Source organism: Ceratotherium simum, chromosome 29 (genome assembly GCF_057802395.1).
Source record: "Ceratotherium simum simum isolate JZ-2026a chromosome 29, ASM5780239v1, whole genome shotgun sequence".
Classification (NCBI taxonomy): Eukaryota; Metazoa; Chordata; class Mammalia; order Perissodactyla; family Rhinocerotidae; genus Ceratotherium; species Ceratotherium simum.
In genome coordinates, this window is record NC_141928.1 from 1638522 (window position 1) to 1652361 (window position 13840).

The 13840-nt window shown below is 49.3% G+C and overlaps 1 protein-coding gene across 6 annotated transcripts in view; it reads right to left on the bottom strand.

Annotated features, from left to right (window-relative positions):
- Nucleotides 1–5814: 5814 nt before the first annotated feature.
- CAMSAP1 (calmodulin regulated spectrin associated protein 1) overlaps nt 5815–13840 on the bottom strand; it is a 66770-nt gene continuing 58744 nt past the window's right edge. For 4 of the 6 annotated variants that reach the window (XM_087418769.1, XM_087418774.1, XM_087418771.1 and 1 more), the window contains 3 exons: nt 12499–12617; nt 11697–11815; nt 5815–7808 (listed from right to left, as the gene is read on the bottom strand). In XM_087418769.1, coding sequence (XP_087274895.1) covers nt 7506–7808; nt 11697–11815; nt 12499–12617 — 541 coding nt within the window. In that variant the 3' untranslated portion in view covers nt 5815–7505. Of the gene's footprint in view, nt 7809–11696; nt 11816–12498; nt 12618–13840 lie in introns of those variants that run through there. The other 2 variants (XM_087418770.1, XR_015548902.1) reach the window with 2 other exon arrangements.

A 13840-nucleotide genomic window follows, 5' to 3' on the forward strand; every position in this document is an offset into this window, starting at 1 on the left:
CTGGAGGCAGCGGCAGGGGTACCCAGGACAGGCACAATCCTCCGCTCTCCCTGCACTGACACCCAGGGCTGTAGGTTCCTCTCCTCAGCCCCCCGAAGGACCCCTGGCCACGGCTACCTCGAACTCCTTTTGTCTGAGAGGTACTCTCTGGCCCTCCCCAGACATACCTTGACATCTCTGAAATCAGAACGTCTTAAGATCAGAGGCGTGGCAAAGACTCACCGGCAGCATTTCTCCTTCTTGGTGGCACAAAATAACAGTGCATCTTAAAATTAAGGATGTCTTAGGTCAGTGAAGACGGGTCCTTCTACTTACCATCTCCATAGGCTCCACGGGGGCAGACGTGTCACGTGGACTGCTGGCCCAGGGCCAGGTGGAATGCTTGCTCATGTGTGACATCCACATCTGTAGATGCCTGGGAGTCTGCAAACGTGACAGTGGCTCCCACTGCGCAGGGCCCCGGAGAAGCGGCTTTCAGCTCTCACCATACTGATCTGAGCTGTTCACACATTTGATACTTTCAATGAATATGGTTTTTTTTTAAACAAAAATAAAATAAAATTTAATAGTCCGGAAGGCAGGGATTGTTTTATTCAATTGATCCATTTCTAGTCCAGGGCAAGGAAAATAACTCCAAGGAGGACGCACAGCCAGCGTTTCCTGAAGGGGGCACCTTCCGGGCTGAGCAGGCTCCAATGGACACAGGGGCGCCTGCCCGCCTGCCACAGCAGGCCGGGTTGGCCACCTCGAGAGCTGCCCACCCTTGTGCGAAACGCCACTCCCCTGCCTCGTGTTTCCAGCTGAGGCTTTCTGTCTGCACCCCAATTCTCTGCAGCTGATGGACGACCCCAGCATCTGAAACAAGGTCTGCATTCCCAGCTTTTATCCGAAAGTAAAAAAGTCAGGACTGCAGCTTCTCAGGAAATAACTGCTTACAAACTCACAGACTAAATGCAGATTCATCTTAAGAAAAGGAACCCTCCAGCCCTCCATGTCCGGATGATTGACACACAGAGCATCCAGACCCAATTCAATGGTTGGCCAGTCCACTCAGCATCTCTGAAGCACCTGGTGGGGGAGTGGGTTTGCCTGGTGCTGTCTCTCAAGGACTGGGCTGCCAGACAGATGGATGAAGCGTGGGAAGGCGACCGTCAAGCTAACAGCGACTATCTGCCATCACCCCAACCCAAGGCACCAGTTCAAAGTCCACACACTCACAATAAATGCTCCAGAGGTCAGACACCCACACACGTGGAGATTTCTACAGGAAGTATTGGTAATACTGCTATTTTCTACAAAAAATGCCATCCCCAGAACATTGTCCGATATTCCCCAGGATACTATTTACACCCAGAACACCATGCCCACCCTCTCCTCCCACCCGCTGGTTCTTTGCTCCACATCCTCTTGAGGGTGGTTACCATCAGAACTCACCCCTATGTTCTGATTACTCACATGTGCCTGACGCAGCGCCCAACCTCCGAGGGCCTCCTCCCGCGTCTCCAGCTCAGAGCAGGCCCAGAGACACAAGTGCCACCCCCTTGTCACTATGTAAGACCACTTAAGGGTTAGCCTCTTTACACCACGGCCCCCACAACGCCCTTCTGGATGCTTCTCCTGAGCTCTCAGCACTCATGTCTGTCTGGGCTGAGGCCTATTTGGCTTGGCACCACCAGGCAGGCTCCCTGAAGGCCTGGGTGCTCAGAAAGCCAGACCATTCAGACGCACCCCTCCCGCCACCCAAATGACTCGTAGGTCTCTTAGAGACCAAGTCTGTCCGACTACTCTGTGGCTGTCTACTCCCACCCAGAAAAACGCCCTCGACCTTCCCATGGGACTATACCTGGCACTTTTACAGTAAATAAGAAAGACTCCAAGTAAGAAGGACACCTACCAAGGACATGGGGTATCCTGGAGGCGCCCCCACCAGTGTATGTGCCTCCTTCCTTCCTTGTGGGACCGCCGTCCACGTCTGACATTCACTCCCACACTGCCCAGGGTGGTGGCTCTGCTCAGCTACTGTCCTGTGTTGGTTGTCCACATTCGTACCCTCTGGTCCCTGGAGTTCAGTGTGGTTGTCTCTGCTCATGCCTTCCCCCACGCCACCCAATGCTCGCTGGTCACACGGGATCTCTAATGCACAACTTCCCTCACATTTTAAATTGGGCACAGGAGCAAGGACTCAGTGTCCCCTGACCTCAACCCAACCAGAAGTTGAACCAACTTTTACTGAATGCTATCTGGTGCCAGCAACACGGTCCGAGGACTAACAACAAAGAAGGATGACGTCCTTCCGCTGTCCCCCCAGAGAAGACTCTAGGTCTCGCCCATGTCCCCTCACCTGGCTGTTCATGACCCTGCCTCGTCTGACCCCTCTGCACTTTAAACACTGTGCCTCGTACACCCCCAAGAACAGCCGCCAGTGTCATCCCAAGGAGAAGACACACTAATGCCCAGACCCGCCCATCTACCTGTCCAGGACTGAAAGGATCCACAGTCATCAGTGAGGGGCCGCCTCCCTGCTCATCTTTTCCTTGGGTGAGGAAACTGACTACCCATTACCACAGGGGTGTTTGTGAGCTGAACGAGGTTTGATTGAAGAAATATACACAACAATTGTTTAAGCAATGTAATTATGAAACAGTAGCGCCCAACGTATTTTCAACACTGCAAATCGTCTTCCACGCTTTGTCTTTCCATCACCTCAACGTGGCAGCAACGGTTATCCAGCTTGTCACCTGTATGGCAATTAGATGCCCACTAAACCTGGATAAAAGTTATTAATAAATATAATTTAAGAGCAAAAAATTCTAGGGAGAATATTGGGAATCACTCATTTAAAAATCAGAATCAGCACTTTGTGAAAACGTATCAAGCTGCATACTTGTGATTCATTTACTTTTCTGTATGTTCTACTTCAATTAAAAAAAAGAACAGGACTGTACTATAATGAAAACAACAAAAACTTACTACCTGGAATAAAAGGTCATAAAATAAATTCTGTTTCTTGCAAAAATGGAGACTAGAGAGCTTTATCAGTTCAACTGAAAATAACTGCTTAAAAAAACAACACACTTTAAATTCCAGTCCTAATGCTTCAGCATGCGCTGACAGGACTGCTAATGCCTTCTGAATGCTCACACACATTCAGTCACAGGAACCCGCCCTGGATAGACAAAGATCACGCCTGGGGTCATCTGAACCCCAAGTTCAAGGCAGCACGCCAAGTGCATAGGAGTCTCTAATCGTCCATTTAACCAATCATGTTAAAAAGCATTTCAAACTATAAATGTAACTTACTCTTCATGATGACATGAAGCAATGAGAAGGACGTTTTTGTTCCATTCTTTCTAGAACAAGAGAGAAAGGAAAGTGATCATTTCGTGCCAAAGAGTGAGCAAGCCTGGCATCACATGGGCCTTTCTCCGCCTGTGTCCTGGTGGGGCAACAGCATCACATCCAGAGACCACCACCACCTGTGCCACCAGCATGGGCGTGTGTATGCAGACCCCCAACAGCACGTCTCAGCAACCCCATGCTGGACAGCCGTGTATTCCTCAAAGGCTGTGGCGCGCACAGACGGGAGCCCACGCTCGGGGACACCTGAACGGCCGGCTGCGTTCAGAGTGAAGGCACCTCACTGTTGAGACAGTCAATCACCAGATGAAACCACAGGCCCAGAGCAAGGCCTCCAAGACCAAGTGTGTTAGCTTCTGACCTCCCTAACAACACTAGCCGAGACCTCATTTTTATGGGAAACATGGTTTGAATGCTGTGGCTGTTTTTTTGCACCAGGAGCAACCCAAATTTTTCATTGCCAAGAAATGTTTTCCCCTGAAACAAATCTTGCACAAATTGCATGCCTGGGCTCGACTGTGGAGTTCAGACCAGTTTTTACTACATTTCGTTGCTCTATTATTCATTCCCATTATAAGTGGCTTTGGCAAAATACTTCCCTTGCTGTTTAGGAAATAATTCAGAAAATGTAACTTGCACTTTCTAAAGAAGAGAGAACAAGTGAGGTAGAGAGTGGAAACCACCCCTCTTCTAGATGTCACATGAGCACACTGATTCCCATGGTGGGTGGCTGAGAAAGAGAGAGGGAGAGAGGGAGAGAGAGGGAGAGAGATGGAGAGAGAGGGCAAGAGAGCAAGAGGGCAGGGGAGAGAGAGAGGAGGAGGGAGGACAGGGGATCTGAGCTTATCAGGGCAAGTTCCACCCTCTCAGGCCTCAAACAATACCCACAGCGCTTGGGCCTTCAAATATGATCAATTACAGCAACTGGAATTTACCCGGACAGAACACCCGACACAGCTCTGCCAGGATGCCAGACCCACAGGGCACTGTCATGGAGATGGCCCAGAAGAGGACTCCAGGCCCAGCAAGGCCCTCCCCGAGCTCCCCAGGAAAAGGCTTGTGACGAGAGACACGATCCTGGATGTTCTGCTGCCCAGCTAATGCTGATGGGCTTGGCCATGATGAGGATGCTGAAGTACAGCCTTTCCACGTGCACAACACTCTGACAGAAATGACTGGGATATGAACAGGGAAGGTAGGCTGCTTAAAGATGCTCATTCCCACTTTTCAAAAGTCAAACCCCACTTCACAAAATAAATCAGTATCAATTATAAAAGGCTATCCAAGGTAATTTTAACAGAAAATTTTATTTCAGGTAAATACTCCCCTCGAAAAAAAACAACTATAGTTTCAAGGTATACAAGCATAACCTAGCAGTAATTTTAAAATTATTCTAGTTTTCAATTCTGCCTGATTGAAGAATATAGTTTGGGCCGAAAAGACCTGATTAGACTGCTCTGCAGTAACCTGCTGAGAAAGTCGAGTCAAAGGACACACGTGGAGACGGTCCCCCTTCGGCATGTGCATGCACACACTCACGTACACGCACACATGTGTGCAGGTATAACATATGTTTGTGAACAACAGGATTCACTCAAGTTCCATTCTTCTTAAACACCAAGCCTTTTGGGCTCCCAGGATTCCATGTCATTACCCAGGACTTACATAAACTTCATCACACATTCAATCATTGGTTGATACTTTCTTTACAAAGTTAAATTCTATGTGGGAAGATAAGAGCAGCTTGTCTGTCAGAATTCTGGGAGGCAAGGAAACATGTACAACTTTTCCATCCTAAGAAATGTGCAACATGACACAAATGTTGCAGGTGCTTTGCAAAGTATGAAACATTTATAAAGAGAGCTCCAACTCAATTCTATAACTTTTCAGTTTATGTCTTGACCACATCTAAGCCAGAAGGGACTAAAATCCTGTGTGTCCACCACTTTTCATAATAAAAAAGGCTGCTATGCCAATCAATGCACAGAGAACCAGGGAATACTTCTGTTGGCCATTTACAGAGCACTGGCCTAGAGACCAAGACATCAGAAATGTCAACTGCTGTTGGCTGACTTAATGAACAGTGAAAACACTGCACACTAACAAACGATTTTCGGGATGTTCCATATGTTGACTAATTACATCAAGAAAATCCAGAATTACCCAGAAGTTTGGCAGGAATGTTAATTTTCCAGCTCTATGCCAGAAGTACCTCTAAACCTTCATTAAAAATAATCAAATTCCACTTACCTCAACAGGACTATGTTACAAAATGACAGAGAAGCTGTCACACACTTGGACTTCACAAAGGAAGCGGTCAGAAAGCCTCACTTCTCTAGAAGGTAGAACCACGTGATTTTCTAGGAAAGGAATGTTAACTGACAACAACCTGAAACTCCTCTGAAGCAAGGAGCTGGGAGCTGACCGACAAAATGAGCCATGACCACCTCACACACGTGTGATCCACAAAAGCAAATTACTTAATGACTTTATTATATTTACTGCTTCCTTAAAATAAATAGAATATCAAACGTACAGTGAGAAATAAAGCACACGTGTGAAAAGCAAGGTAACAGGAGTTCACGTAGGACCTGTAACACTCAGCACTCGAGGGCACGCAGCCTCCACCGCGTGTACCAACAGAGCTGCCTCCCACACGATATATACAAAACTGCAGAAGACGGAGGAGATGGAAGCAAGACCTACAATTCCCTCCTGTGTTTTGTACCTGTTTCCTCGTTACCTTTTTTATCTATCTAAAATCATGGAACAGTTACACTCATTTAACTTTTTCTCTCTATTGATCTTTATTTTTTCTGCAGTTTGAGATAGATTCAAGTAACACTCCCAAGAAAATATGTGCAAAACTAACATAAGTGACTCCAGAATCCTCGGCAGTTGGGTCAAATCCAGACTCAGAGCAGCTGGTCAGTCACAAGGTATCAGCAGAGCTGCAGCCCCGGGAGGGCCAGGAAGGGGAGCTGGGTACAGGCCCAGGCCGGACTGGATGCACCCGACTCGCAGGGAATGTCTGGTCTGGAGCAGCCTTACCGCCGGTCAGGACACATGGAGAGAACCAAAGCCACTGCACTCACTCGAGCTCTGAAGTAACTGCAAACGACCACTTTGTTTGTAAAAAGGCAACAAAACAAAACTACCAATCTAAAGGAGGACCGCACTCTCCTCCGAGGGCGTGCTGCTCTTCCGGAAGCAGGAATCAAGAGGGGCAGGCCATGACACAACGAAAACACTGTAAGAACTGTCAGCTCAAGTGCATCACCTTTTACGAGAAACATGCTCAGAGTGAAAAATATGCTACTTTACCAAAATCTGTCTTTATTAAAGTGAACAAATTATTAGAGTACTACCCAAAACGTAACCAACGAGGGCTGTCATCTGCTCAACTTGCCGTTTTCAGTTAGGCAAACGCCAGCTAATAGTACCATCCTCCATCCTCATGATTGCGGGGCAGCAAGGTCAGCTCTGTATCGTATCTGTAAACCTTATTTTAGCAGAAGACAGACTTTGCAGATTTCAGTGCTTTTAGTGAACTGGTAGTTTCAGTAAACTTTTTCTGAGCAGCAAGGAACAAGAGTTTTTTCAGAAATCTTAGAATTGGATATAAACGTTGGCAGTAGACACAATCAATAAATATCATACAATTTCTCAAATGAAAAAGATTTCCCCAACACGAGTTCCTTTCCTAAAGACATTCGAACACCGTGACCTGAGACCCGAGTCTCAGTCCTGTAATCTCAGAGATTACAGCTGGCCAACACGAGGGCATCAGGTCATGTGCAAAAGGGGGCGAGGTGAGAGGCGCGAGAGCAGAAGAAATCACTTAATTTACACTGAAGGAGAACTTCAAGTAAAAGGAATCCACCGCCTCCACGCACATCCGCCGTCTGAGGCCTCCGTGGCTACCAGGGACCACAGCAGCCGGAGCCACTGAAAATGGCGTTTCTTCCTCCTTTCTCACTCCACCTGGCATTCTCTGTGTGCTGGGAGCTGAGGGAGAATTTTCTTTTGTTGTTTAGAAGCCTCTTTGAAAAAGGTCCGTGATTTTGCACACTTCGTACCCAAACGGATGAAAATAATAAATACCGATCCCTTCGGCACATCCTTCAGACTCTCGGCCTGCACCCGCGTCATTTCCGAGTCTGGGTCTTCTTTGGCGCTGCAGGCCGCTTGGGTTGCCACAGGTGGTTGTGGATAGTGAGAGCGTCCACACTGACAGACATGGTTTTGGCTGGGATCAGGTTAAACTGTTTCCGGTCTGAGCTGTATTTGTACAGTTTGTCGATCATTTTCTTGGTAATGCTCTTTGGCCCCGTGCCAGTTAATTTGTAGATTTCTTCAGTGTCGGGATAGTAGCAGTAAAGTGCCCTGAACTGGCAGCCAGCGTCACGAAACAGTATGATGTAGTGATTGGCGTCACACTTCTCCAGCTCCTGTATCGAGGGAGTAAAGGAAAAGAGAAGAGGAGGACTTGAGAGCGGCTCCGACAGTCACAGGGTCTACAGCGTCCCACGACCAAGAGGCAGTGGCTGGTAACTACCCACTCCTGAAAGCTTCCTGATACAGCAACTACAGTCTCTTGCTCTAAAATTACGGGTCATCCATCCAGTGGAGAGTCATATGCCACTGAGATTTACTCAAGAAGTCTAGGTATGCGGGGTCGGCCCGGTGGCTTAGCAGTTAAGTGCACGCACTCCACTACTGGTGGCCCGGGTTCAGATCCCAGGCGCGCACCGATGCACCGCTTCTCTGGCCATGCTGAGGCCGCGTCCCACATACAGCAACTAGAAGGTTGTGCAACTATGACATACAACAATGTACTGGGGCTTTGGGGGAAAAAAAAACAGAGGAGGAGGATTGGCAATAGATGTTAGCTCAGAGCCGGTCTTCCTCAGCAAAAAGAGGAGGATTAGCATGGATGTTAGCTCAGGGCTGATCTTCCTCACACAAATAAATAAATAAGAAGTCTAGGTACACAAGAAAAAAATGCTTTTAAAATTCAGTGAAAAATCACATGAAAAGATGCTCAACATCATTAGCCAACAGAGAAATGCGAATCAAAACCACAATGAGATACCACACCGTAGTCATACCCACTAGGATGGCTACACTCAGACAGACAACAACAACTGTGGCTGAGGGTGTGAAGAGATGGAGCCCTCACATGCTGCTGGTCGGAATGGAAGACACTGCAGCCACCGTGGAAGTCGGTCAGACAGTTACTCAAAACGCTAAAAACAGACTTACCACGTGGCTCAGTAATTCTCCTTTAGGTGTATACTAAAGAGAAAGTAAAACACGCATCCACACAGAAACTTGTACGAGAACGTTTATAACGTTATTTATAATAGCCAAAAAGTAGAAACAACCCAAATGTCCATCAGCTGACAAATGGATAAATAAAACGTGGTCCATCCACAGAATGGAAGATTCTTTCTATATTAAGCCACAAAAACGAATGAGGCACTGACACCTGCTACAACGTGATAAGACTGCAAATCATGATGCTGAATGAAAGAAGCCAGACGCAAAAGGCCGCAGAGTGCATGATTCCCTTCATGTGAAACGTCCAGTAGAGGCAAATCCATAGAGACAGACAGCAGATTTACGGCAGCCAGGAGCTGGAGGGAAGGAGTCTAGGGAGTGGCTAATCGGTACAAGGTTTCTTTTTGGGGTGATGAAACGTGTTGGAATTAGATAGCTGTGGTGGCTGAACTACTCTGTGAACAGACTAACACCACTCAATTATACCCTCTGCAGGGCAGGTTCCACCGTCGGCGGATGGTATTTCAGTAACGCTGCCACAAAGAGCCTGAGGCAAACACGACCAGGGTCCTTGTGGCAGTGTCTGCTGTATCGCGTTCTGTAAAATGGTTTTGTATTAATCATTTTCTAAAATAGGTCCTCCTCGTGCCTAAAAAATCTAGTTTCACTTTCTAGCCCAGGTGCTCTCAAGCATGGTCCAGCGGCTCCTAACACCCTCTCAGGGTCTCCAAGGTCCACCCTCTTTTCAGAATAACTCTGAGATGGGATCTGCCTTCTCCCTCTCCTCTCTCAGTGTACAGTGGAGTTTTCCAAGGGTACGTGATGTGTGGTCTTGTAACAGACTGCGTGTAAAAGTGCATAAGGACTCAGCTGTCTTCTACAAAGCCAAGAATTAAAAAGATCTGTAAAAATATACAATGCCACCCTTCTTACTATTTTTGCTTTAGAAAATAGTTCTTCATAAATATATTTTGTCCTTATCAGCATAATGATTTTATTATTTTAAATAAATTAGTAAACAAATACATACTTTAAAAGATTAAGCAGAAAAAGCAGAATTCAAAGTGGATATATAACACTGATCTCGACTACATAAAAATCACGTTTAAGCGTGGACAGAATTAGACGCAAGAAGTCACGCATCCACACACCAGCCCTTCCTGCCCTTCCCACTCTGGCAGCCTGGTCCCAGTCACCGCCCTCACCTCTGCCTGTCGTTACTCGCCTCCCACTTACACCCTCGCTCTCTTCACATCTATCCTCGGCCCGGCAGCCAATGTAGCTATTCAGAAGGCGGGTCGGTTCATAGCCCTCCTCTGCCCACACCTGCATTTTACTCAAAGCAAGCTCCTGCAGTCCTGCCCTATGCAGCTGCCTGTGCCCTCTGACCTCCCCTCAGCGGCCCCGTCCCCCCAACCCACTGGCTCCCAGGAGCTCCAGCTCACGGCTCCCTCCCCTCTTCGTGCCTCTGCACAGTGAACTCCCGCCTGCCTGGAGCTCTCTCCCTGAATCTCCCCTCCGCCAGGACGTTTTCTAGTAAGACCTACCTGACCAGCCTACTGACCACTGCAGCCATCCTTTGGGCCCTCGTCCTGCCCTCCTTTCACTCTTTTCCAGATTCCTCATCACTTTCTTTTTTTTTTTGTGAGGAAGATCAGCCCTGAGCTAACATCCATGCTAATCCTCCTCTTTTTGCTGAAGAAGACCGGCTCTGAGCTAACATCTATTGCCAATCCTCCTCCTTCCCCCCCCACCCCCGCCAAAGCCCCAGTAGATAGTTGTATGTCATAGCTGCACATCCTTCTAGTTGCTGTATGTGGGACGCGGCCTCAGCATGGCTGGAGAAGCGGTGCATCGGTGCGCACCCAGGATCCGAACCTGGGCCGCCAGTAGCGGAGCGCGCGCACTTAACCGCTAAGCCACGGGGCCGGCCCATTCATCACTTTCTAACCTACAGCTGCAAGCCAAACACAGCCACCACTTGCTTTGTAAACACAGTTTACAGGGACTGAGCCTCGTCCGTTGGCCCACGCACTGTCTGTGGCTGTTTCACACCACGAGGTCAGAGCCGAGCGAGACTGTGGCCTGCAGAGCTGCAATGCCCAGAACGTCAGCCCCACGGCCCAGCCTTTGGGTTTGCTCCCTGACCTACCCCCAAGGGCCGAGACCCTCACGGTGACACTAAATGAAGAGGAGTCCCCCTCCTCCTGCAAGGTGGAGAAGGCATCGTTCACCCGAGACTGAGCTTCAGGCGGGTGAAGGGCATGCAGGTCCTAACCCTGACCCTCTATTTCCAACTGCCTACTGGATCTTTCCACCTCCTCCTTCCAACGACCAGGGCCTGACAGTGTTCTTACAGCGCCCTTCAACAGCACCGCCCTCGGGGAGGGAACAGTCAACACAATAGAGCAAGACGACTAGCGGTTCACCCCTAAACTTCCACTCCTCCAGGGAGCCAGGCTCACAGCCGGGGTCACTCCCAACGCCTCCCTCTCTTTCACCCTCAGAACCAGCCCCTCACCAACTCCTGCTAGTTCCTTCTCCGTCTCCAGCCCTGACAGCACCTTGGCTATCTTATGAGCACAGTAGCTCCTAGTCCTCTCTGTCTCCCGTCTCCACTACCTGAAACTACACTGCCCTCAGCTGCCAAACCAAGTCTCCTAGTCTTTTCCACTTCAAGAAAAAAATTAACCCATTTTCCATTCCCTACCCCTCGTCACGACCCTCAGCCCCCGTCCCCTCCCGTCACCCCTGCTGGACGGACAAGGCTCCCACTGGAGGCCCTGCCCTAGAATCCCAGCTCTGTCCCACTGCAACACCCCTGCCAGCTCCGCTTGTCTGAATCCTGCTCTTCCTCACCCCGACTCCTAGGCCCACAGGAGCGCTGGGCAGTCCTACTCAGTTATGATCACATGCTTTCCTACACGCAGTTAGACCTGATACAAAGCAGTAAGCCTCACAGTAAACGATTAGAATGTTTTCTTTCAGAAAGAATGCTTAATTTATAAACACCTTCTATTCCACATAAAAACTTAGTGGTAGAATTTGATACTTGCCTCTAATATTGAATTCTTATGAGGTTCGTTCACTTTTCCTGCCAGACAGCAATGGGACACAGCATTATGAATGATCGGTTTGTTGGATTTGCTACTGGGCTCCTTGAAGAGTTTGGGACCTGTGAAAACCAGGCCAAGATTTATACAATTAATATTTTAAGGCACGTCACACACACAAAAGAAGCCAACAATTTCTCAAAACCAAACAACAGGCAGGCTGAATTAGGGATGTTTATGATTTTCTGAAAATGGAAAGTAACAGCCACTTCAAACCTATTTAAAAGAATTCTGAGTTACAAATTTTAAATAAACCAAGGAAAAGATTAAAATGATTAATAATTTATCCTCTCTCTAATTTCAGTTTCTTTTATAAAAAAAGTAAAACCAAGAAATAATAATTTTTAAAAGTTTAAGGTTCCAAAGTGCCCAGGACACAGTACTTGGTCACGAGGCTGCACAGACACAAAGGCATGTCACCTGCCACTGAGGCAGCTGGAGAGCCAAGCACTGCCCACCTCACGCAGACACGGACGCACCCACTGTGACCTCCCCACACAGACGTGGACGCGCGCCCGTGACCTCCCCACGCAGATGTGGACGCGCGCCCGTGACTTCCCCCATGCAGACGTGGACGCGTGCCCGTGACCTCCCCACGCAGACATGGACGCGTGCCCGTGACCTCCCCACGCAGACGTGGCAGTGCGCCCGTGACATCCCCATGCAGACGTGGACGCGCGCCCGTGACCTCCCCACATAGACGTGGCTGTGCGCCCGTGACCTCTGTGGAAAGCGAGGCCGTCACCTGTGTACTCGGCCACCGAGGCGAGGGAGGACGCTGCAGATGCCGTCTCCCAGTCTCTGTCTGTGCTCCTGCTGGGATTGCGGCTTAATATGGGCAGGGCTTCCAGTGACTCGACTCTGCTAAGGAAAAGGACAAAGGGCGTGAAGGGATGGTCGCGGGCACACTTCTTTCACCCACACTGGCCGCTGGCTTGTGGAATCCCACCCTGAAACAGGCCAACCTACCACTGGTGCAAGAAGGAACATCGCAGTGGTACAGACTTCTGGCAACGGTCTGCTCCCCGCGCAACACAATTTTAAACTCGGGCAAAACACAAAACCCAGCATTTCAGGCACTACAGAGTGACGAAAGCAGACAGACGAGGGGAGCTGACTTCCATCAGAGAAGGTTCACCTTCACACAGCCTTTGTCCAAGGGCTCTGCCCCGACCCAGCAGGACAACGGTGCTCAGGCCCTGATGGTCTGGGAGGCTGGAGGATGAAGTCTGAATCTGCGTTGCTGCCAAACAAGGGACAAGACCCAGGGACGGAAGCGGGGACAGAGAGGGCTGATCCAAAACTCTGGTCTCAGCGACTCTCCGATCCCTGGCGGGCCTGAGCTGCAGCCCTGCACAGCAGTCTCCACAGAGCGAAGCAGACTCCAGTGGCAGCGAGGCTGGACACAGCTGCTCACGTAAGGGAGGCAGGTGTGGTTGGAGTTTGAATCCAGCCCAGGTAACTGACCATCAGAACAAAAATCCAACCAGAATCCAGTCCCTGACAGGTGGCCAACACAGAGCCCAGGCAACCAGAAGGCAGGGGACACGTGAAGAGGCAGGACAACGGGGCTGCGGCCACAGGATGCACACACAAAATAAAGGGCAGGCGGGGGATCTGCCTACCGGGGGAGGCCAACAACACACAAGGGGGCGGCGACGCGAGATCCGCAGAGGTTACTAAGGCCCGTGAGCAGAAGGTCAGTGGTATCGACGAGGTTCCCAGCATCTCTGCCAAAATTACTTTTTAATCATAAAGGGAAATTATTCAGTGCCAGCAGAAAAACAGTCAGGTACTTACTTAACCCAAGTAAACGTGACACGCCTGACAGGCTGCACTGAGAAAGACACACCCTCCCGTGCCCTCCCCTCTGGGGCGTACACACCAAAAACAAACAGCCTAGGGCCAGCCTAGTGGTTAAAGTTAGGTGTGCTCGCTTCAGCGGCCTGGGTTCAGCTCGCAGTCGCAGAACCACACCACTCGTCTGTCAGTAGCCATGCCGCGGCAGCGGCTCACATAGAAGAACCAGAAGGACTCCCAACTAAAATATACAACTAGGTACTGGGGCTTTGGGGAGCGGGGAAAAA